Source organism: Heteronotia binoei, chromosome 16 (assembly GCF_032191835.1).
Source record: "Heteronotia binoei isolate CCM8104 ecotype False Entrance Well chromosome 16, APGP_CSIRO_Hbin_v1, whole genome shotgun sequence".
In the NCBI taxonomy this organism is placed as follows: Eukaryota; Metazoa; Chordata; class Lepidosauria; order Squamata; family Gekkonidae; genus Heteronotia; species Heteronotia binoei.
In genome coordinates this window covers 6434476-6460626 of record NC_083238.1, presented here as the reverse complement: position 1 = coordinate 6460626, position 26151 = coordinate 6434476, and the positions used below count along the sequence as shown (strand labels likewise).

The 26151-nt window shown below is 47.8% G+C and overlaps 1 protein-coding gene across 1 annotated transcript in view; it reads left to right on the top strand.

Annotated features, from left to right (window-relative positions):
- The window catches only part of LRP1B (LDL receptor related protein 1B), a 1229602-nt gene that overhangs the window by 1086642 nt on the left and 116809 nt on the right, over positions 1-26151 (top strand). Inside the window, exons 70-72 of the mRNA XM_060257450.1 lie at positions 1109-1215; positions 2299-2431; positions 22402-22524. Coding sequence (XP_060113433.1) covers positions 1109-1215; positions 2299-2431; positions 22402-22524 — 363 coding nt within the window. The remainder of the gene's footprint in view (positions 1-1108; positions 1216-2298; positions 2432-22401; positions 22525-26151) is intronic.

The window sequence follows — 26151 nt, the reverse complement described above, 5'->3', positions numbered from 1 at the left end:
TGCGGCAGACTTGGTTGACACTTTCACTGAGCTATCAACCCCAAGATCTATTTTTCTTCTCAGACTCTAAGTTCAGTAAGCTCAAATAGCACTAGCCTATACAAGAAGTTGGGATTTTTTGTCCCAGTGTGGACTACCTGACATTTAACAACACTGAACTTTATTTGATGACATAGATCAGGTAATTTTAATGAACCAACTAAACTCATGCTATGGTGCCATGTCTTTATTTGGGGTACTTGAGCAACATGATTTTAACAAGAACGAGAAATCCAAGAAAAACGAGTGCTTTCCCATATCCTGAATATATCCCTTCGTCTTACGCAGGAAGTCTTTCTACAAGGCAAGAGGCTCAAGAAGTGGAGGCAGGTGGATGATTTCTCTCTCTTCCTTGCTGCAGTCACCTGTGTTACTTAAAAAAAAAAATCATGCAGGTACCCCATCCCCCAGCACAACCTTTTTAGTTCTCACCAACAGCTGCTGAGAAAGGAGGAAGGCCGGAAAGATCCAGCTTTGCCAGCTCCTTCCATAAGTGTTCCACAGGATCCCATCCATTCCAAATGTCCATTCAGTGCTGTTTGGCAGACAACCTTTTCACCACAGTAGAAGATGATACCTATGCCTTGGGTGCTATCTCACCCGGGGTTTATTTTGTGCTAAATAAAGCTAGCTGATAAATTTTTAAACATTAAAAAAGTTAATGCACTTTCATACAGTTTAGAAGAGTTCAATGAACTCTTTTGTCAACCTCTTCATTCCAGTCTCTTTTTTTAAAAAAAATCCTAAAGTCAAACACATTTTTTAAAAAAAAGCCTTTACCATGTATTATTACCCAGACTTTTAAAACATGGGAAGTTAAGTTATCTTGACTTAAACAGAGACCCAGAGGTGTTTAGGTAAAGGAAAGAATGCAGTTTCTGTTTACACTTAGGGAGAGTTATATATGCCATACTGAGCTCCTTAGAGGAAGGATGCAATAAAAATGCACCAGATAGATCTTACTCAGTTGAGTATTTTAAGTAAATGCCAAATTTGAATGATGAATCTTAATAATGGTGATGCGGTTGTTCACTGTATTTGCCTAATGCCAAATGTATGTTTGATATAGCATCACCAACCTGCTCTTCGAGTGAATATGCATGTTCCAATGGAGGATGTATCTCAGCATCTTTAAGGTGTAATGGAGAATATGATTGTGCTGATGGTTCTGATGAGGTAAGCAATTCATGAACTATTATAGAAAACATTTTAATTCCACCTTTTTACCCAATCAGGGCCCCCAAAGCAGCAAAAAGACATTAGAATCAACTTTAAAAAACACACCCACATGAACATACAGCAATTAACATAAACAGTAAGGAGAGTTAGTAAGGGACTTCTAAGCAAAACAAAAACAAACTAGAAAGGGCATTTGAAGGTAGAAAAAAGGGGGTAAAAAGACACCATTGCCACCACCAGTTTTGCTGCTCAAAACCAGGCAAGAGGGAAACCAGAAGTTTCTTCTCCCCCCTTGCTATGCTTCTTTGAAGTGCCAAGCAAACAAGCACTGTTTAAATTGAGTTTAAATTGAGTTCAATTGATTACAGTGTGCATCCATGACCCCCAACACATTCTGAGTGCATCATGGGCCTTTAGTCATGAACAGATTTATCCATTCATTTGAATGCAGGAGCAGCTGCAAATTTCATTTATGTGAATAATAAACTATTATACCATATGCAGATAGGAGCTCTGTGTGCTTTTTGGCTTATTCATGTAAGGAGTCACTGTGTTAACGAAAAAAAATAGTAATATAATGGGTTGTATCCTACAAGCACCAAGGTAATCTTTCTGCCTTCTCCAACTCACAACAACACTTGTGATTTCTCAAATCCTTGCTGACCCATGGTGAGTGTGTGTGTGTGGGGGGGTGCGCAGTCATGAAAGCAAGCAGATTGTAACTGTCCCTCCACCATCTTCTGGTGGCTGAGCTTCTGTTGACACTAGAATCTCCATTTTCCAGAATCCTTCTCCTCACTGTAGCCATTGTACTATGGGGAAAGCAGAGAAGCCTATTTCCAATCCACAGGATCAAATGCTATATCTTTCGTATTCATAACACAGCACAGAACTGTGTGCATTTTCAGTTACTTGCATTCAGTAGTGTAATTTTATTATCAGTCAAAAGCAAGTATTACTCTTCCTCTGTCTTCTGACAGGAAAGATAATGAATGAAAGTATCAGTTTGCTGAGTTTTTATTGATCTGTCTATAATTCTATTGTTAATAAATACTGCTGTATATGAATATATTTAAACAGATGGATTGTGTAACAGCATGTAAAGAAGATGAATTTAGATGTAAAAATAAGGCACACTGTATCCCTATCAGATGGTTTTGTGATGGAATCCAGGACTGTGTGGACAATAGTGATGAACAGAATTGTGACAGAGGTGAGATTTATTTATTCTTATGTAGTTTTTGAGCCAACTCTGCAGAATTTCTTTTTTCCATTTTGGACATTATAGCAATGTTTACTGGCTGAAAACATGCAGATGTTTGGCACTTCTACTTTTCTATAACCACTTCCGTTCTATCCTTTGGTCACGTAGGATAAAAGGAAAAGAGGCAGTTCAGAATAGAGAACATGCCACAGTTTTGCTTTGTAACGATGAGTGGAAATCCTAACAATGAATTTGCTTAATTGAGACCAGCTCTATTGAGTTGAAGGAATTATAATGTGTTGAATTTGGTGATGCTTATCAAAATTATAATGAACAGTCATCTTTATTAGTTAAATCCTACATAGGTAGATTTTATTTTTTTATATTATTTATAGTCTGTCTTTCTCATAGGAACACAAAGTGGGGGGGGGGGCTTTGGAGTTCTGGCCCCACTGGTGGACCTCTTGATGGTATCTGGGTTTTGGCCATGACGTAACATAGATTGGTGGACTGTATGGGCCACTGGGTTCTCTTGTTTTATGGATTACACATAGTGAATTAGTGAAATCAACAAAATGGGATATCCAGTAACCAGTGCGTTATTATTGGTTAGCACTGCAGTTACTTTTAGACCAATTCCTCACTAGCAGTTGCTCTGCCCCAGGCTTCTGCTTTCCCTGACTCAAGCAATTAATTCCCTATCAGTTGCTGCTTAGATGCATTTTGATCCATTGCTCCCTCCAATTTCCCTCATGGCTTCTGGAACGCTAAAAAACAAGAGCAGGAAGCTGCGAGGGAAATTGGAGAGAGCCAGGGATCCAAATGTGTCTGCACAGCAGCTGGTGGAGAACTGATCACTTGAGGCAGGGAAAGCAAAAATCCAGGGGCATAGCAACTGCTAATGAGGAACTGGTCTTAGATGGAAGTTAGGGGGTCTGCCTTACAATGGATTTCCTCCTTTCTCCATGACTGGGGCCAGAGGGTATTGCTTGGTGAGGGAGTATACCTGTGATACCCACTTGAATGTAGAGTGCCACGGGGGTGATTCTCTCAGCAATGTTTTTTAACATCTATATGCACCCCCTAGCAAAGTTGGTCCAAGGGTTTGAGCTGGGGTATCACCAGTATGCAGAAGACACCCAGCTCTGTCTGTTGATGGATGGCTACCTGAACTCTGCTCCAGAAAATTTGACTAGGCTATTGAAGCCCATGACTGAGTGGTTACAATCAAGGCAGAGGTCTTGTACCTGAGTCTGGGCAGAGGTGAGACGAGAATCACCTCTGGATGGCACATTCCTTGTGCCAGCCCAGAAGGTGAGGAGCCTGGGGGTGGTCCTGGATGCCTCCCTTTCCGTGGAGGCCCAGGTCACCACAGTTGCCAGCTGAGACTTTTATCATCTTTGGCAGATCAGGAAACTGGCTTCTTACCTCCCCACCCCCCGCCAGGACTTGGTTACAGTGACCCATGCAATGGTCACTTGCAGGCTTGATTACTGTAACTTGCCTTACATGGGTTTGCCCTTGCAGCTGATCCAGAAACTCCAGCTGGTGCAAAACATGGCAGCATGCCTACTGACTGCACTGCCTGTGTGAGCACACATTTAGTAGGCGCTACATTAATTGCACTGGCTACCAATGGAATACCAGATCCACTTCAAAGTTCTGGCATTGACCTTCAAAGCCTTGCATGTCCTGGAACCAACATACCTGAGGGACTTCCTCTCCCCATATGTTCCCCAGAGAGCCTTGCGCTCTGCCATTCAAAATCTGCTTGATGTTCCCAGCCCAAGGAACATCTGTTTAGCCTTGACCAGGACCAGGGCTTTTTCTGCCCTGACTGTGGCCTGGTGGAACATGCTCCCTCATGAGTTCAGGGCCCCACAGGACCTTCTACCATTCTGCAGGGCCTGCAAAATGGAGCTGTTCCACCTGGCCTTTGGCTGAGGTGGCAGGTGTCCAATAAAAAGTTGGCCTCTCCTGCTGAAGTGTGGCCCAAATCACACAAACTTCTGAGTCCAGCAACACTTGTTTGGATACTGGGCATGTAACACCTGGTGCAACTTGTTTTTAAATTATTCCATTTTAAAGTATTTTAATTATTTATAAACTTTATGTGATGTGATGCTGAATGGCCTGTTTACTTCGGCCTACTCTGAGCCCGCTTGTGGGGAAGGTGGAATATAAATTTGAAAAATAAATAGATAAATAAAATTGTAGAAGTCTGGAATCAACCAGAACAAGTGAAAGAAAGCCAAAGTTTTAACATGACTAATTAAATTATGAAAAAAAGCATATAATAAGATCCTTCTTACAGCGAACTATACATAGTAGTATAGACCACAAGTCATTAATAATTTACCCAGGTATATTTGTTAATCGTTTTGTACGGTGCAGCCCTGTTGCCTACACAGAAAAGCCCTCTTTAATTTAAATTCAGTTTTGAATAGTTTGCAGCAGCAGCAGCAATTTATTATGGTCTTTAGACCAGCTTGCAATTCAATCTCTCTCGGCTTGACTTCGCGAACGAAGATTTAAGAAAGGTGCCGTAGTCCACGTCTACTGCAGGCTCGCTGGTGGCTGACAAGACCAATGCGGGACAGGCAGGTCCGGCCACAGTGGCTGCAGGGAAAAGTCTGATTTGGGATTGGTGCTGTAGCAGTACGATTTTTCCTCAAAAAAATCAATTCAATTCAATCAGGCATAAAATATAATACTAAAAAATCAAATTTAAGAACTTTTAAGGTGGAATGCCATAATTTGATAATTAATGCACAAAAGTTAGCCACTTCACATGTGATCTTAACATTATGCGCCATTTACAGAAAACCAAGAGATTAGTAGCCTCCCTGACCTCCTCAGGCAGGTGGGAGCCACAACAGAGAAAGCACATGTCGAGGCAGTTGTTCATTCAACCCATCTGCAGGTTGTCACCCGCAGAAGCCCCTGTTCACATCAACAAAGCTGTTGTGGCAGAGCATATGGAGAGCAGCGGTTCTGCATATAAGACAGACCAAGCTCATGAAGGGTTTTGTATTTGATAAGCAATACCTTAAATTATGCCCAGTAACAAATGGTCAGCCAACTGAGTATCTGAAGAGCGGGAGTGATAGGCATGCTCTGTCTGGCACCTGATAATAGGCAATCCCTGGCATTCTGTCTATTTAGAGTTTCTAAATTGATTTCGAGGGGAGACCAATGTACAGCACATTACAATTGTCTAGTCTTGATGTTACTGTGTCATGGATCTAGGTGGACAGATCAGCCCTATCAAGGTAAAAGGCCATCTTACAGGCTAGGCTGAATTGGTAGAAAGCACTTTTTTGCAGCTACATTAACTTGTTTCTCCAGTGATAAGGCTGGGTCCAGTATAACCCCAAAGCTTTTAACTTAGTCAGCAAGGGTCACCTGAACTCTATCAAAAGTGGAGAGAACTTCAAGGCCTCTGCCTTCCCAATCAGCATTGCCTCCTTCTTTTTTAGCTCATTCTAAGTTGCTGTATAAATGTTAAGGAGCTGTAGCTTTTATAGACAAAAATGTTCAACCAAAGTCTTTTTCCTTGTTGCACTTTGTACTTTTGTTACTCTCATATTGTTCAGAAAAGCCTTCCATTTTAAGAAGAATTATGGCTATCATAGTCATCCCTTAAAAGAGAGAGCAACATTATCCCATTGCTTTTTCACAGTTTTTTTTTTCTAAATAAAGCTTCATTTTAAGTCTTGCCAGTCATAGGAATAATCCATTTTCATTTCTGAAGTGTGTGCTTTATAAAGGCAGTATTTACGATTAAAGTATCAGCTGGTGCTTTTATTTGTACCATTATCAACACTATTCTGTTTGTATTAAGCCAGTTTATTTTGGAAATTATTCATTTTGAGCAGGGGTCATTTTGTAGAAAAAGTGGTGCCAGAGCTTATTAGCACATATGCCACGCACCCCTGACATCACCAGAAGATGTACTAAATTATACTAGCTCAGTATCTATCTTAAAATGCTTCTTGAATTATAATTGTCATAATAAAACCTTACTCCCATCATATTTTAAAAATCACTTTCTCCTATATGGCCACAGGTGGGATGGTGGCTCAGTGGTGGTGGGATAGTGGCTCAGTGGTGGTGGGATGGTGGCTCAGTGGTAGAGCATCTGCTTGGGAAGCAGAAGGTCTCAGGTTCAATTCCTGGCATCTCCAAAAAAGGGTCCAGGCAAATAGGTGTGAAAAACCTCAGCTTGAGACCCTGGAGAGCCGCTGCCAGTCTGAGAAGACAATACTGACTTTGATGGACCAAAAGGTCTGATTCAGTATAAGGCATCTTCATGTGTTCATATGTTCACAGTGACTTGATGAGGATTTCCATCTGTCTGCTTTATATGTTTTGGTTATTTTCCATTTTTTTTGTGGGGGAAAACATATTAGAAAATTTGTCAAAACTTAGCGTTCAACAAAATTCTCACTACATGCACTTTCTTTATCCTGGTTTTGGTATCTTAAATCTGTGTATACATATCTGTATATATTTGAGACAATATATGAAAGATGAGGAGGGAGAAAGAAAGGGACAGACTCTCTAATTAACTGAATCCATCTTTATTGGATATAATAGTAGACAAAAAGAGCCTGATGAATTGCAAAGCATTTGAACATATTTTTTTTAGTGTAGGCAGTTTTATATTCCTTAGATGTGTCCACCAATAGCTCATTCTTGCAGAACCTACCCATGGATATATGTCCAGTGTTTTGAGGGAGAGAGCAAGTTTGGTCCAGGGCTGAAGAGCAAGGAGTAAGGGAAATAGAGTGAGTGGAGAGAGGAGCAGGAATGGATAGCTGAGCTATGGGTGAAACCAGATAGAGAAGCTGCATGGAGCCAGAGTGCAAGTGAAAACAATAGGGAGATGCAGATTTGCTTAGGGAAAGTTCCAGGCAGATGTTGCCTGTTTCTGAAGGTCCAAGATTTGTGCTGGTTCACTCTCAGAGGTCTGTAGTAAATGAATCTTTGGACAAAAAGCCTAAACTGGTGGGTTGACGTGTGTCCTTTTATCCCTGAACGTTTGTCCTTTTCCCCACCAGAGGTGGGAACAATATTTCTCATTATTAGAACTCTATGAAGGGTGCTAATGGGTCAGGAGATGAAGTCATCCTATTGATTAAAGACTTTTTTGAAATTTACTGAGCCGAGCTTTATTTTTCTGGATGGGTTATTCCTGTCATTCATTTTGGTCTGTGTGCAGTGAAATCTCACTGAGTCACAAATCCTTAATGCAGAGTGTAACCATTTCCCACAGGAATCTAGCTGTCTCATCATGAGGTCACATTTTATTTCACTTAATTCCTGTGATTCTATGGTGTGAAATGGAGTTTGACTACACCTTTGGTTTCATAGCACCCAGCAGGCTTCTGGGGGTAACATAATATGTAGAGAAGGCAGAGAGAAGAAAGGAGTGTATGTCCTGAGAAAGCACCAGTGGTAGCTGAATGTAATTGGGGTGGCTAGATTTCTTTTCATAGACCATGCAGGTGATTGTATGCATGAAAGGTTGGGGAGCGCTACTGAATACACAGGGATTTCTACATTTAGCAATAATGGCATTATTATATAGTGGCTTCTATGCATGGCAGAGTCTCGGAGTAAGTGATAACAAGCTCTTTAATAGGAATCACATAGTAAAAGGTGACAGTACAAGACTGAGGATGGGGCCTACCGGTCCAACTTATATACATATCTGGATTCCCGCACTAGCACATCATTGGGTCATTCAAACCAGTGGGGGTTTGTGATTGGTCTAGGGCTGCAGGGATTTGGATCCTGCAGCCCTTTGTTCTCAAGTCCCCAAGCTCAGTCCGCCTGGCTCCAATGAGCCCAGTGGGAATATCCAAAGTCTTCTCTTGAGTTCCCATAACATCCCTCCCCCCCTTAGTTCGCAAGCCCTAGTGAACATAGTCTTTAAGGTTTGTGGGCTTGCGGTGCTTTCACGTCGACTGCCTGAGCACTGGAGCTGGCGGCGACGCAGTTTCTGCGCCAGGCGTTCCTGGTGGAGGTTCTGGTGCCAAAGGGGATTCCATCGGCTAGCCGGGATCCTCCGCGGTCTCTGGTGCTGAGGGTGGTCCCGTCTGTTCCGCTGGTGCTGGTACCGGTGTAGCTGCGAGCTCTTCTGCTTCCTCCATCTCAGGAGTTGTTTCGCCTAGATCAGGCACCAGGGTGGTTGCGTTCTCATCCTCATCTTTCCCCCCGGGTGCCACTTATGCACATAATTGGTCAATGTGCCGCCTTACTGTGAATCCCCCCTCTGAGATGGGGGGATTCACAGTACATGACAGCCCCTAGTACACGGGATACTCGTGCTGGTATCCATGCTGACCCTCCCCCAATGTTTTTGGCAAACACCAAGTCTCCTGTGTTGAACCCCTGGGGGGCCTGGACCGCCTCTGGTACCTCTTGCATGTTGGACATTCGGTCCGGGTGTATGCAATCCAGGAGGGTTGTCAGCTGCCAGCCCATGAGAAGCTCTGCTGGGCTGGGGGTGGAATGTTGCACTAGGAGGCACTCGGCGAGGCATGCTTCCCACACCCCATATATGATGCAGCGAAGCGTTTCCTTTGTAGTCTGCCCCATTCTTTCCGTTTGGCCATTTGTGGTTGGGTGGAAGGGGACCGACCTTATGTGAAACTGAAAGGAAAGGTAAATACAGTTAAAACCCTTGGGGAAGCTTGGAGGCTATTTAAAACTACAATCCTAGAAGCTCAGATAAAATATATACCACAAGTTAGGAAAGACGCAAACAGGTATAAGAAAAGGCCTGCATGGTTAACAAACAAAGTAATGGAAGCTGTAAAAGGTAAGAAGGACTCCTTTAAGCGGTGGGAAGCTAGTCCAAGTGAGATTAATAAAAGGGAACACAGGCTGTGGCAAATCAAATGCAAGACTGTGATCAGGCAGGCAAAAAGGGACTATGAGGAGCATATTGCAAAAAAACATAAAGACCAACAATAAAAATTTCTTCAAATATATTAGAAGCAGGAAACCAGCCAGGGAGGCAGCAGGGCCCTTGGATGACCAAGGGGTAAAAGGATTACTGAAGGAGGATAGAGAAATTGCTGAGAAGCTGAATGCATATTTTGCCTCAGTCTTCACTGTGGAAGATGAGAAGTGTTTGCCCGCTCCAGAACCGCTAATTTTGGAAGGGGTATTGAAAGACCTGAGTCAAATCGAGGTGACAAGAGAGGAGGTCCTACAGCTGATTGACAAATTAAAAACTAATAAGTCACCAGGTCCGGATAGCATACATCCAAGAGTTCTGAAGAAACTCAGAGGTGAACTTGTGGATCTCCTGACAAAAATATGTAATCTTTCATTGAAATCTGCCTTTGTTCCTGAGGACTGGAAGGTAGCAAATGTCACCCCCATGTTTAAAAAGGGTTCCAGAGGAGATCTGAGAAATTACAGGCCAGTCAGTCTCACTTCAATACCAGGAAAGTTGGTAGAAAGCATTATCAAGGACAGAATGAGTAGGCACATTGATGAACACAAGTTATTGAGGAATACTCAGCATGGGTTCTGTAAAGGAAGATCTTGCCTCACTAACCTGTTACAGTTCTTTGAGGGGGTGAACAAACATGTGGACAAAGGGGACCCAATAGATGTTGTTTACCTTGACTTCCAGAAAGCTTTTGATAAAGTTCCTCATCAAAGGCTCCTTAGTAAGCTCGGGAGTCATGGAGTAAAAGGACAGGTCCTCTTGTGGATCAAAAACTGGCTAATTAATAGGAAGCAGAGAGTGAGTATAAATGGGCAGTCTTCGCAGTGGAGGATGGTAAGCAGTGGGGTGCCGCAGGGCTCAGTACTGGGTCCCATGATCTTTAACTTGTTCATTAATGATCTGGAGTTGGGAGTAAGCAGTGAAGTGGCCAAGTTTGCAGATGACACTACATTGTTCAGGGTGGTGAGAACAAGAGAGGATTGTGAGACACTCCAAAGGGATCTGTTGAGGCTGGGTGAGTGGGCATCAACATGGCAGATGAGGTTCAATGTGGCCAAGTGCAAAGTAATGCACATTGGGGCCAAGAATCCCAGCTACATATACAAGTTGATGGTGTGTGAATTGGCAGAGACTGACCAAGAGAGAGATCTTGAGGTCGTGGTAGATAACTCACTGAAAATGTCAAGACAGTGTGCGATTGCAATAAAAAAGGCCAATGCCATGCTGGGAATTATTAGGAAGGGAATTGAAAACAAATCAGCCCGTATCATAATGCCCCTGTATAAATGCGGTCTCATTTGGAATACTGTGTACAATTCTGGTCACGGCACCTCAAAAAGGATATTATAGCATTGGAAAAAGTGCATAAAAGGGCAACTAGAATGATTAAAGGTTTGGAACACTTTCCCTTATGAAGAAAGGTTAAAACGCTTGGGGCTCTTTAGCTTGGAGAAACATCGACTGTGGGGTGACAAGATAGAGGTTTACAAGATCATGCATGGGATGGAGAAAGTAGAGAAAGAAGTACTTTTCTCCCTTTGCCCCCCCAGTCGGAAGAACGAGACAACGCCAAAGTTGGATGGAAAACAGGGCAACTTTATTGAGTTAAACAGCATGGGCAACTTACCAGCTACCGGACAGGCCAAGGGAGACACCCCAGGACCCTTCCCTGTCCGGAAGGGCGAGCCACCCTGCCCCCGGCCGCAGCCAGCTGAAAGCGGCTGCTGCCAGGCCGGCACCGGCCAGGTTTACACCCCACGGCACGGCCGCCCACCCAGGGATGGCCTGCCCGAAGAGGTGACCCGATAGCGGGCAAGACAGCAGAGGGCCGTAGAACCCTGCTACTATCCCATCCCGCTACTTCCCTAAATCAGGGAAAACCGTGGGTGCTCACCGGAACCTGCAAACCAACTTAAACACCCGCCACCCCAGGGCCAAGCCTCAGCTTAGGCCCCTGGGCCCACCGGCAGGCCTAAAGCCTGCCGAAGCCCCAGCTGTAACTCGCCCAAAAATGCCCTGTTCCCAGAAACGGACAGGTGGGTCCATCCTGCCGGTACAGGTCCGCCCGGTCCGACCTGATGGCCGGGTGTGGAACAAAAAGGCCAAGGCCCTCTCGGAGCGCATTCCTGATCGCTCTGCTGGCCTTGCGCCTGGCTCTCTCCAACCCAACAGGGTCCTAAGCCGCTCTCCGCACCCGCCGCGGAAGAATGGCGGACCAATGTAACCGCACCTCGGGCCACCTGCTCCGGATCACCTTGAGGCCAACGACTGCCAAAAGTGACAGGGCCCTCCCCTGCAGCAGGCCCAAATCGTTGCCTCCCAGGTGAATAAGCAAGATGAGTGGCGGAGGACCATTCCTCCCCAAAAACAAGAGTGGCAGGAGCCCGTCCCAGCGAAGGCCCCGACGGCCCTGCCACTCAACGACCGCCCATCACTAAGCCCCAACTGCGAACCCAAACTCGACGCCGGGCTTGGAGGGCGGCCCCAAAAACCATGTCGTGGCTGGCGATCAGTATCCTCTGCCTCTCGCCCTGCGCCACAGCACCTAAAACAGAGAAAATAACAATGTGAAAACCCAGCCCAGCTAAAACTTGCCAGGCAACACAGGACGAACGTAGCCCGTGTACGCCGGGGACCGCCATCTCCCAACCTGTTGAATGGCCAGCCCCGGGTACCCCATGGCCGCAGGAATTGATGCCGCCCCAACCCTAAATGAATGGGTCCCAGACCGAAATCCCGACAGCCCAAGCCTGTCCAAGGCGTGGCTGGTCACGGACCAAAATTGGAATGTAGTTAACGAGGACCCGTCCTCGTGCCGGGAAAAAAGGGGGGGCGGCATCGTAACCCTGCACAACAATGTACTCGGCCAAAGCTAAAACAGGGCAGGATCACGATCATGGCACGAGCCCAATGTAACCGTGATGCCCCGCTGCCTCTGGTCAGTCTTAGACCCGCGCACCCTTAAGGCTGCGGAGTCCCCAGTAATTTTAACATCTCCAGCATGGAGAGCTCGGCCAGAACAATCCTTCTGCGAGCGGACCACCAACTCGCTGACTCTAAGCGCACCAAAAGAAGGCGGACATGGCGGCTGCCTGAAACGAAACAGCCTCAAATTTCGGAAAAACAAACCGCTGGCCATGACTTACGGAAATCTTTCCATGTCAGGCGAAAAGGAGGTGCCGGTATCAGGCCGCGGGCCTTGCTCACGGGCCCCGCCCTCCAATATTTTACGAATTCTGAAATCATCAGAGGCATCAGATAACCCCTTCACCTTGCTGGTGAACACCAGTGCAGCCAACTTGGCTCTAATGGTCCTTACCACCAACCACTTACCTTTCAGCTCAACGCAGAACTGCATGAGATGAGCTGCCGGAATCGGCCAAAGGTCTGCCAATACTACCTGCTCACTGAAGGCCGTGAACTGCTCAACGGAGCGATCATAGACCTTACGGGTAGAGGGGGCTAGGGCAAGCATCATGGCCCGGTTGGCCTCGACTCTCCAAGCCGCCACATCTCTGGGGGCATCCGAGCCGGCAGGAGGTCAGCCCCTGGTGTGATAAGTCGAAACCGCTCCATCTAACGACGCGACAAAGCGTCCGCGACCCCGTTGCACACACCGGGCCGTGCTTGGCAAGGAACAAAATGTTTAACCTTACACAACACAAGGTAAAAAAGCGAACAAGGAACATAACCGGGACCGACTTGGACGTGGGTGTTAATCACCTAGACCACAGCCATGTAGTCACACCAAAAGTGAACAACATGGTTGGCCAAATCCTACCCCACAATCGCACCGCAACTGCGATTAGGAAAAATTCTAAAAACGTTGAATTACGGCAAAGGTTTGTATCCAACCACGTGGCGGGCCACAACTCATCCCACCATCGACCACGGAAATAGACCCCAAAACCAAAGTACCAGCAGCTTCGGACATAATCTGCAGATCGATTCCAAGAAAGTGCTAAAACGTTCGAAAGCCGAACATGAAACAGCACACCCCATGGGCAGTGCCCGGTCCCTGTAAAAACTTGCCGTCGAACATAAAGCCCAGGAGCTCAACATCATCCAGGTGAACCGGTGACAGGCGAAATGCAGACTTTATGTCACACTTAGCTAGCTGAGCGCAAATCCCACAATGCCGGACAACCTTGACAGCCTGGTCGAAGGAAGTATATCGGACCGTGGAACGGAAATCGGGAATGGGGTCATTCACCAACCCACCCCTAGGGAAAGATAGGTGGTGAATTAACCGAAATTCACCAGGGGCCTTTTTGGGAACCACACCCAAAGGTGAAACCCGCAAATTAGGAACAGGAGAGGCATCGAAAGGGCCCAACACCCTGCCCTCAGCACACTCCTTTGAAATCTTTTCTCTAACAACTCGCTCCATCCCTCTAACAGACATTAAATTCTTCGCCATACAGGGTCCACGTGGACCCTAAAATGGGATAAACCAAACAAAAACCTTCACGTAAGTAATCTCTATCGCTTACCCTAGGGTAGCTGGCTAACATTTTGATGAGAACTCTCACTTTGATGGGGCTGGGACCCTTTACCAGAACCATGGGCCCCGGGCCTCTTGGTGCCACTCAGGGGCTTGGACTTGCTGCATGCAGACAAGGCATGCGAGCCCCCCCACAGTGGGCCTCATGCTTGTACTTGCAGGTCTTACGATTGCAAACCTCCTGGGACGAGTACTCCCAGCACAAAAGCCGGGGTTGGCCGACTACCCCGCACAAACGCGGGGACCAGACGGACCAGCCTGCCTACTAACCAGGTGCCCACTGTCAGACCTGTCCCCAGCATTAGGCTTAGCGGGGGACATGAGCTGCAGCCAAAGCTGCTGATTCATTTGGTCCCAAGGCATAGAAGGGTTGAGGGCAGCCCTCATCCGGAACTCCTAGTCGAACTGCAGCCATGCAGCACCCGAGAAGTCCGTATACGCCTTGTAAACAATAGCACAATACTGGAATAGCGGTGCAGCCCGTAAAGGCTGTGCACGCGCTATAACACCAGCATAGATCAGAAATCCGGGCAACCAGTTAGCCTGATTTCTTTCCACCTTCCTCCGTTTAATCCTTTCCGTGTCCCTCTCATCCAATTCATCTTTGTCCTTCTTCTCCAGTTCCCTGTAAAGAAGGCCAAAGACGACCACATACACGCCCCTGAATATCTTCTCACGGGTGGCCACCGTCAAGTGATCACCCAGCGGCCTGGCCGTGACGCCAAAAGGGGTGACACTGAAACGGGACCGACCCCAATGAGGCTGGGGGCCAACCCCCAAAACAGCTGGAGGTGCTGGGCCAACCAAGAGGCCATTGACCACCCCACAACTGGCCCCAGGCAAAGGTCCACCCTGCGTGACCTGACCTACCGAACCTTGAGACGTAGACGGAGCACTGGGCGCTGAAGAGGCAGACGTAGCGCCCCACGGGAGAATCTGTCCCTGCCCACAAGTTCCCCGACTGCCAGTTGGCGCCGTGGACCCCGAGGACCCAGAAGCTGCACTTGGACCACCTGCGGTTGCCGGCAGGGAAGCTGCAGGCTGATAAAGTGGGGCCACACACCCCAAGGCCAAGCGCCAGTCGGCCCAGGCCCACCCAGCTTACCTTTTTGACCGGGTACGCCAACAGCAAGCACAATGGGTGCAGCGCCGCGATCCTCAGGACGCTCAGGGACCTCAGCAGGAACCAACCCATCTTCAGAATCCGAGGTGGGTTCAACAGGAACATGCATCGTCTCACCCGACTGTCCAGGACGGGCAGCCATGTCCTGTAAAGTAGAGAGACGGGCCAGAACCTCTTGCTCAAAAGCCTGTGTGGACGCCCTTGCGGCTTTCCGCCCCCGGGGTAACCCCGATGTGCCTGGGTCAAGGCCGTGTTGGCGCTCCAGAGCGGACAAACGTTCAACAATGGCCAGCCTGGTGTTGGTCTCCTACTCAACCCCGGGCCTGGAGGGGGCAGGCCTTTTACCCTGTGCCTTAGCGGGCTGCTTGCCCTTGGAAGTCCCCTACCCGTTTTGGGAGCCATTTCCATATAGCAGGCTAAAAGCCCCACTGAGTTATAAGCCTATAGCCCGAATACCTGGGAGGCCTTGTCCCAACACCAGGGATAGTAAAGGGCTGCCGCTGCCCAACCAGGCCAAGTTCAAATCACCAGGCTAACCCAGTCCAAGAAAGAACTCCAAGAAAGAGGGGAAACAACCCCCTCCAAAATGAGGCTGCCTTCTACTGAATCGGGCCCCACCCAACTTCAAGGAAGCCCAGAGGCACCAGCCCCAGACCCACAGAGAAAATATGAAGAACGTATGAAGCTGCCTTATACTGAATCAGACCCTGGGTCCATCGAAGTCAGCACTGTTTACCCAGACTGGCAGCGGCTCTCCAGGGTCTCAAGCTGAGGTTTTTCATGCCTACGTGCCTGGACCCTTTTCAGTTGGAGATGCTGGGAATTAAACCTGGGACCTTCTGCTTACCAAGCAGATGCTCTACCACTGAGCCACCGTCCCTCCCCTTGAGAAAAGATAATCTCTAGGGAACAAGGGAAGCCCCCCCCAGCAGCTCTAAAGCCGCTGTTATCGCCTCTTCGCTCTGCGACCGGCTGGAGCAGACCGAATTTGGGCCGAAAGACAAGGCGTGGCTCGCGCGCCGCCGCACCCAGAAGCACGCCGCAGCTCAAACAAGCCTGCTCGAACGCTGCTGATACAGCCCCTCCTCTCCCCAACAATCAGCTGGAGCAGCCGAAAACAACGCGCCGAAAAGCAAGGCGCGGCTCGTGCGCTGCCGCTCTAAAAGGCAAGGCAGCCGTAGGACGGCTCTGCCGGAGAGAGAGGCCCGCCGAAGCTCCGAAGCCAAGCCGAGGAGGAGGCCGTGAAACAGCTGACTGCCTCCACCGCCACAGGCCTCGTCGGGAAAAAAGACGATGAGAGCCCGATCTAGTAAGACCAAAACACGCGGCGAAGTGCGTGTAGGAGGGCGAGGCTGGGCTTATAAAGCCCCAGCCCCCGCCCTGCAAATCCCCGTATGGGCGGGAAGCGCTGCCTCGCTCCATCTGGGGAGGCAAAACACGGCCCCCGCCCACAGCCACCTGCGGCAGCGCGGTCGGGGAGGGCCGGATTCTCACAATACAAGAACTCATGGGCATTCGGTGATATTGCTGAGTAGTCAGGTTAAAACGGATAAAAGGAAGTACTTCTTCACCCAAAGGGTGATTAACATGTGGAATTTATTGCCGCAGGAGGTGGTGGCGGCTACAAGCATAGCCAGCTTTAAGAGGGGATTGGATAAAAATATGGAGCAGAGGTCCATCAGTGGCTATTAGCCACAGTATATGTGTATGTGTGTGTGTATATATATATATGTGTGTGTGTGTGTGTGTGTGTGTATGTATGTATACGTTTGTTTTTTTTGTGTATGTATGTATACACACACACATATTGACCACTGTGTGACACAGAGTGTTGGACTGGATTGGGCCATTGGCCTGATCCAACATGGCTTCTCTTATGTTCTTATGTTTCATTAAATTCCGGCCATAGAAATCCTGAAACTCGGCCAAGGTGAACACCATCCCATTTTCGGATACCAACGTGTCTGGGAGGCCATGTGTGGCAAAAACCCTGCGGAGCGCCCCTAACACAGCCCAAGAAGAGGGGGAGGCTACTGGCACTATCTCTAACCATTTGGAGTAGGAGTCCACAATGAGGAAGAATATATGTCTCTGGAAGGGCCCCGCAAAGTTAAGGTGCAAAGTTAAGGTGCAGGCAGGACCAGGGGTTGTGACTGGACTCCCACTCTTGGGCCAGACCGCAGGGCAGCACCAGACGTGTCTCCTGGCATAGCTGCCATCAGGCCACCCAGGATTCAATGGCGTCATCAATTCCTGGCCACCAAACATAGCTATGGGCCAGCGCTTTCATGCGTACAATCCCAGGATGGGTTTCATGTAGCGCTGTTAGGACTAGCTGCTGCAGTTCTGGGGGCACCACCACCATTCTTCCCCACAACAGGTACCCCTTATGCACAGACAGTTCGTCCCGGTGGGATGCGAACGCTGAAAATTCTGAGACCCACGAGGCAGTCGAGCTCCTCTTCGATCGTGGCCCAAGAGCTAGTGGCACACGCCTGGCCTTCAGCTGTATGGGCTGCATGTTGGGGTCCAGTTGTAAGGCTATGGGGCCTTACGTACAAAAGGCTATGGGGCCATACATACAAAAGGTGTATGTCCCGAGAGTCCCGTCGAAAACCCTGGGGAACTCTTCGCACACCTTTTGAAAATCTCTTTGAACGTGGGTGTAATGGATCCGTGTCACTTGGATGCTCAGTGCCTGGAATCAGGACTGACCTATAAGGCTGCACAGATCACCCTCCATCATGATGAGGGGGAGCTCACCCTTGAACTTTCCATACCTAATGTGGGCCAGGCCCACTCCCCAGGCTGCAGCCTCCCGCTTTTGAAAGTCCCGGACAATGAATGAGGTTGGTTTTAACTGAGCATCCCCCCCCCCCCCCGGAGCACATCTCCCTGAACGTGCAGGCCGAAATGGCCGTCTGGCCCACCCTGGAGTCTACCTTCATTTTGCAGGGCTTGCCTTCCATGAACACAGGAAAGACTGGAACTGATACAGTGTTGCATATAAGAATGTATCTTAAAGAATTCTACATCAAAGCTTGCTATGCAAAAACCCACACATCTAAATATTGCTAGGTCGGGGTGCAAGATTTCACACGGGTACTTCTTATCTCTTTGTTATTGCGGCTTCACAAGAATGGCCGAATTGCCAGCCCTGAGGCACTTATCTTCAAAGGAAGGTATCTTTTGTTAGTTACAGGGAAAGGAATGTTCACACCAACTATTAGTAACATTCTGTGGCCTCTACTTTGATATGCAACAGGCTTTCTCATGGTTAGTAACAAGGTTAGGAAAATGGAGTCAGTAAGGCTAAGCATTTAATACAGTTATATTCCAGGGTCTGACAGCGGCGCTGGAGTTCGATGCGCTTGGCGATGCTGGGTTGCCCTGGACCTCACTCATTCCAGGTGATGAAGGATCCCACCTTCATCACCACTGTAATATAGTGGGTTCTATGCATGGCAGAGTCTTGGAGTAAGTGATAACAAGCTCTTTAATAAAAAATTACATAGTAAAAGACTGAGGATGGGGCCTACCGGCCCAACTTATATACATCTCTGGATTCCCACACTAGCACATCATTGGGTCATTCAAACTGGTAGGGGCTTGTGATTGGTCTAGGGCTGCAGGGATGTGAATCCTGCAGCCCTTTGTTCCCAAGTCCCCAAGCTCAGTCCACCTGGCTCCAATGAGCCCTGCGGGAATAACCAAAGTCTTCTCTTGAGTTCACATAGATAACAGGCATATAATAATAATAATAACAACTACTACAACAACAACATTTAATTTGTATCCCGCCCTCCCCGCCAAAGCAGGCTGAGTTAACAAGCCCTGTAAAACCTGTTTTGTGGAATACTAATGTAGCACCCACTAACAATTTAACAATTTTTAAGCATTCTGCTTTCAGAAAGCATTATAAACTACCCAAGTACATGATGCCCAAGTACAGTCTTAATCTCTTGTATGAATATGCAGATTTCTTCTATTGAGAGTTCAAGGTCCTTGACATTGAAAGGATGAATATGATCCTTACACACCAAAGGAGTAAGTTGACAGAAAGAATTCCTCCCACTTTCCCCTTCCTTGGGCAGTTCATATTCCTCCCACTGGAGATTCTCAAGAGCAGCACAAGATACAGAATGAAGGGGCTGTATATAGCAGGGGTGGCCAGTGGTAGCTCTCCAGATGTTTTTTGCCTACAACTCCCATCAGCCATTAGCCATCTGGAGAGCTACTGTTGGCCACCCCTGGTATATAGAAAGGGAATTTATGGAAATCTCTCGTATTTTTCTGCAAGTGAAGCAAATCTAAATTAAAACTAGATATTTGAATTAACATTCTATATGAATGTAGCTATTCAGGAGCATAACAGCAGGCTAAATGAAGTGGAAATGAATTCTACTCAATTCATCACAAATAATCCAATTAGCCAAAATTTGTTTTTGATTCCACATAATATGTTGCTATTATAAAATGTACAGTAGAAGGATGAATAAAATCTTGATTTAAATATAGACTAGTACAATATTTGTACAAAAATTATCAATAAGTATTCCTTTTAAAATTTGGTCTGTGTATTAGTATGGCAATACAATACCGTTACTAAGTGTAGATGCCTTGACCCTAGGAACACCCTCCTATGATGTGTCAAGCCCATACGTGCATGTTCTCAGGAACATTAATATCAGGACCATTCTGCCAGATGTATACCAGAGTCCAAGATCTGATCTAACACCTCATAAAGGTGTGCATATTCTTAGAAATAAACAGGCCCAGGTTTAAAGTTGAGAATTTATTAAGCAAAATAATAATGACAAAGGGAATCAGGAAATTGAATAAAGTTTGAAACATGCACACATAATAAAGAAATGTTCTACTAATCCAAACTTCTACTAACTCCTAACCTAAGACAGTATTATTAATCTAAAGAAAATCCAAGGAGATGGGGAGGAAAGGAGAAGAAAGATAAAAGAACTTTGCCCCCCCCAAGGACGAAATAACGAGATAGACACCAAGTGATTGGAATAAAATTGGGCCACTTTATTAATTAACCTCACAAACAGCAAGGGTACCCCACCAGCGGCCTGGTCAGGGCTAGGGGTCACTGCTACCGCTCCCCTGCCATAACGTGCGAGAGACCCAGCCCCCCGGCCAGAGCTGAGTGCCTCAGCTCCCTCCGGGCAGGCCCAGCAGGGAGGCCCGCACCAGAGGGCCCAAACCCAGATGCACGTCTCGCCAGAAAGCACCCTCTAGCCGAGTCTCCCGGCAGTCTGCAATCTCCACCCGGGTCTTCAAACCCCAGGGTTGATCATGCCAGACCCCAAAATCCCCAAAAGGGGGGCGCTTCACAGTCCTCCCCTGGCCGCATAGTGCCCTAAACCCAAAAAACCTGCCACTAAAGTGACCGCCTATTTAACAGCACCTCCCAATAGCCAAATCCACAATCCACTGCAATGCTATGTAGGGTAGGCGAAAAACACAACCTGGGCAATGCCAATCAGCCAGGGTGCGAAAAAATTCCTACCCGGCTCCTCAAAGAGGCAACCAGCAAAAGCCTACATAACATACAGGGCGGGTGGGAGGGGCCGAAGCCTTGCCCGACACAGACTGAGAGGAGCGCAGGTCCGGCTGTCAATCAGCCAGACCTCGTCCTCCTGCCTGCGCGCCTAAACAGGCGCCCTCTGTCTCTCCCCGTCCGGGGAGGCAAACTCGTGCCTCTGCAGCCCAGCCGCTGCGCTGCGAGCTGCAGGCACATGATTGTCTGGATGATTTAAATCTGGTGAGATTAATTGGTGGAAGGGAAAACAGCATAGGAGAAAGCAGGGTGGAGGAGCAGGACATGATCTTCAAAGGGATCTGCTTTAGGCCAATGCAGAGTTATGCACCCATATACCACTATATATCCCCACATGAGGGTTCTGGTACCAGTTGCCAGAGCCTAGTATCGAGATGGGACCCAATGACTGGAACAAAGAGCTGGGATTCTCAGGTTAACTTTATACCTCCAAAGTGTTCAAATCAAAGGGAAAATAAGATACTTCTCAAAATGGATTGGCTGGGAGCCAAAAGTATCAAACTTCACTGGTAGATCAGATAGATAATTATTGTGCAGGAAAGATATTTCTTAGGAGGGCAAATTGGGGATGTGATGTTTTCTTTGATATGGATTACGGCCTAAATAGAATAATAAACTAGGTTTATATTGTCTTTTCATTGGATTAGATTCCAGAAAAAAACCCACAATGAAAGACATAAAGATCTCAGACTAAAAGATGCATGTATTGATGTGCTATTCCTAGACACTATTGTGAAAATATCATGGTACAGAAGGCACTTTTGAAGAAATATTTCAACTGTGGGAATAAGTCTGATAATCACTACCTGTGTCTCCTTTATTTGGGACAGCTCACAACACTTCAGAATGCCCAGTACAATTACAAATGGTAGAAGGTGTCCCTAACCAATGCCATCCCTTGAATTCCATGAGTAAGACTTGGTTTATTATGTTCTTTTGCAGCGTATTCCCATCCAGGATAGATTACTCCCTATTCTGCCACTGAAAATCCTAACAACTGCCATTTAATATTGTAATTATTTTGGGGGTATTGTGGTAATAGTATATTTTGAAATAAAATATTGTACTCCAAATGTATTCTACATACTTCCCTCTAGTAGGTGGTAAGCGTGTATATTTTGTTATTATATAATATGAATAAAATATTAACTAACAAAGAAAATCTTGACAACTGTAAATGCCTTTGTCTTGTATGGATTAAATTACAATTAGTCCATCCAGTCCATAGCGGTGTCTAGGCACAGATTCAGGGAAGAAAGAACATTTTCTCTAGGACTAATTTTAAAAAGAAAAGCAAAAAATAGAGTTAGTTCCAAACAGCCCAGTGATTATATCCAGATACTATGTTTTTATCTTCTTGTATGCTTGAATATGGTTGTTAACCGTACTAAACTAAGTACTAAGCTACTATCTATGAATGTTAAATATCACCTAGAAGATGACATAATGAAAAATGACATTTTACAAAGGAATACATGCAAAATTTCACTACCCCAATTTATAAGCTACTGGCTACAATATTATTTGTCATTAGCGAATTGTCTGGACTTTCTATTTATTCTACCTGGTCACCAGCAAGGGAGAAGATCTTTGTATCAGTGTTTTGAGGAAGCTAATTGTAACGGGGGAAATATTAGGTATGAATTGCACTTCTTTTCTGTCATAACAAGTCACACATAGAAGCAACCTCAAATTAAAGCTGCCTCCTCTGATAGGAAAAACCTGGTGATATAATATACAAACCTGAATTTGAAGTACAAAGTAGCATAAATTATATTTTGATCTAAGTATTTTGATTTTTCAGGTGGGAATATATGTAGAGCAGATGAATTCCTTTGCAACAATTCACTCTGTAAACTTCATTTCTGGGTTTGTGATGGGGAAGATGACTGTGGAGACAACTCTGATGAACTACCTGAAATGTGCTGTAAGTTTTCTCTATTGTTTCAGTGTCTTGCTGTTGTTAGGTCATGTCCCCACCTTGTTTGAACCTTGATTTCTGGATGGATCAAATATTCATCTGTTTCAAATACTAAACTGGACGGGCGACTTCTGTACAAAGATGGCAGGAGGTCTGTACATAATCCAGGGATTGCTCAGGGAAACAAAAAAAAATATGATTTTGTAATTCAATCTAAAGAAAAACATTTTAAAACCTCTCAAAAACTGGCCTAGTGAGGTCTAACTGATCCACAGCACAGGTACTTGAACCATCTATATTTGGATCATTTAAGTATCAGCCGAAGGGGGAAGGGGAGAAAAAAGAAATCAGACTGCTAAAAAGCTTGTGAGAAAATCCTGGAAGGGGAAAGTTTTGAGGATGTGGTGTGAATTCCCTCTCATTTCTCATAGGATTCTGTCTTGTTTTATAGTACATGTAATGTACATTTGAAATAAGCAGATGGCATACAGAACTTACATATGGAACCTCCTTTTGTTCCAGAAAGGTTTTCTAGATATGTATTCTACCACTAAAGAGTATAGCTTTCTCATTAACAGGGTTCTTCTTCTTCTTCTTCTTCCAAATCCAACCACACAACGTTATTGCCCCCCCAGTCGGAAGAACGAGACAACACAATATGTGGGTTTAAAACAGGGCAACTTTATTGAACCAACAGCCTGGGGCAACCTAACACTAACCGGGCTGGCGAAGGGACTCCAAACCCTTCCCAATCCGGATGGGGCAGGCAACCCAGCCCCCGGCAGCGGCCGGGTATCCCCACCAATGGCTCCGCCGACCGCCCAAGGCAGCTCACCAGGGGGGGAGACCCTGTAGCGGGACAAACAGCAGAGGGCCGTCAAACCCAGCTGCCGTCCGTCCGCCGCTACTTCCCTTAACCGGGAAAACCGTGGGTACCCACCGAAACAAACCTGAAATCAAGCCCCGCCAACAAAGTTACCTAACAAAAACTACCCAACCTCAAAGCAACAGTACAAGGTAGGCGAAAAACATCCCAACCAAAGCCAATCAGTTAAGATGAAAAAATTCCTACCTGGCCCCGATAAAACGGCGACCGGAGGAGCCTGTACTATTGCCGGGTGGGAGGGTGGGCCAAAACGGCCAGCAGAACTGCGTGGCCTCGGGCGCGGTCGGGCTTATCAAGCCCTTGACGACCACGCCCCCAAAATCCCCGGATGAAAAGGCCGTTGCCTCGCTCCATCCGGGGAGGCAAAATCGGCCCCCGCCCTAAAGCCGGCTAAAGCCGGCGCGGGCGGGAAGGGGCCGGATTGCCCCCCCAGTCGGAAGAACGAGACAACACAATATGTGGGTTTAAAACAGGGCAACTTTATTGAACCAACAGCCTGGGGCAACCTAACACTAACCGGGCTGGCGAAGGGACTCCAAACCCTTCCCAATCCGGATGGGGCAGGCAACCCAGCCCCCGGCAGCAGCCGGATAAACCGGCTGCTGCCAGGCCGGCAGCGGCCGGGTATCCCCACCAATGGCTCCGCTAACCGCCCAAGGCAGCTCACCAGGGGGGGAGACCCTGTAGCGGGACAAACAGCAGAGGGCCGTCAAACCCAGCTGCCGTCCGTCCGCCGCTACTTCCCTTAACCGGGAAAACCGTGGGTACCCACCGAAACAAACCTGAAATCAAGCCCCGCCACCACAATGCCAAGCCTCAGCTTAGGCACTTGGGCCCACCGGCTGGCCTAACGCCAGCCGAAGCCCCAGCTGGAGGTCCAACAAAAAAGCCCTGTTGCCAGCCTCGGACAGGTGAACACCGTCCCGCCGATACTGGTCCGCCCTGTAGGACCTAATCGCCGGGTGCGGCAGGTAAATGCCAAGGCCCTGAGCGAGCGCCCTCCGGACCGCTCTGTTGGCCTTACGTCGAGCCCTCTCGACACCAGCAGGGTTCATGGCAGCTCTCCACACCCGTCGAGGAAGGATAGCGGACCAGATGATCAGCACACCGGGCCACCTGCTCCGGATCACCTGGAGATCCTCGATCGCCTGACGTGACAGGGCCCTCCCCTGCACCAGGCCCAGATCATTACCCCCGAGGTGAATCAACAGAATCCGAGGCGGAGGACCACTCCTCCCCCGGAATAAAAGAGGCAGGAGGCCGTCCCACCGTAGGCCCCGACGCCCCTGCCACTCCAGGACTGCCAGCTCACTCAGCCCCAGCTGCGAACCAAAGGGCGATCGTCGAGCATAATGAGCAGCCCAAAATATCATGCTGTGGCCGGCGATCAAGATCCTCGTCCTCTCGCCCCGCACCACAGCGCCTGCAATGAAAAACAACAAATTAACACACCAACATACAACCAGCGCCCTCAGTAGGAAATGGGGCGAACATAACCTTTGTATGCCGAGGACCTCCACCGACCCACTCTCTGAATGGCAGGTCCCGGATACCCCATTGCTGCAGCCGTGGATGCAGCACCAATACGAAATGAATGGGTGCCGAACTGGACCCCCCCAAGGCCGAGCTTGCCCAAAGCCAGCCTAGTAACGGACCAAAACTGAAATTTGGTCAACGGCAACCCATCACTGTGCATAAACAAAGGGCCACTGCCGTCGCCGCGGACTGCGATGTATTCCCGCAAGGCCGCCACTGGACAAATGTCGCTATCGTGGCAGGAACCCAAAGTGATACAGGTGCCACGCTGTTTCTGGTCGGTCTTAGACCTGCGAACTGAAATAACTACGTGGTCACCCTGAATCTTTACGTCAGTCGACCGAAGGGCCCGTTCAGAGCAGTCCTTCCGCGAGCTGACCACTAATTCACTCACTCTGAGTGCCCCAAAAAACGCAATCATAGCAGCCGCATGAAACAGTGCCGCCTCAAAACTGGAAAAACAGACTGAAGGCCAAACTGCCCGCAATCCCTTCAAAACAGAAGGTGACAGCGGTTGGCGGGTATCGCGCCGAGGCCCCTGCTCGCGCGTCCAACCCTCAAGCATCTTGCGCAACCTGAAGTCATCAGACCTGTCAGAGAGACCCCTAATTTTTGCAGTAAACGCAAGCGCCGCCAACTTGGCCCTGATAGTCTTAACGACTAACCCCTTACCTCGTAGATGCACGCAAAAGTGCATAAGGTGCGAAACTGGCACTGGCCAACGATCGGCCAACCCCACCTGCTTCCTAAAGTTCCGGAACTGGTCAACAGAATGCTCGTAAGCCTTCCGGGTGGAAGGCGCCAATGCTAACATCATTGCCCGGTTGGCCTCGAATCTCCAAGCCGCCACATCTCTGGGGGCATCCGAGCCGGCAGGAGGTCGGCCTCTGGTGCGAGAAGGCGGAACCGCTCCACCTGCCGACGAGACAGTGCATCCGCCACTCCGTTGCACACACCGGGCACATGCTTAGCAAGAAACAAAACATTTAATCTCAAACAATTCAGAACAAAGGCCCTAACGAGGCGCATCACCGGGGGGGATTTAGAGGACAGTGTGTTAATCACGTGAACCACCGCCAGGTTGTCACACCAAAAGTGAACAACGCGGTTGGCCAAAGCCGGCCCCCACAACCGTAGTGCCACAACTATCGGGAAAAATTCCAGAAAAGTTAGGTTACGGCAAAGGTCGCCCGCCAGCCAGTCGGCTGGCC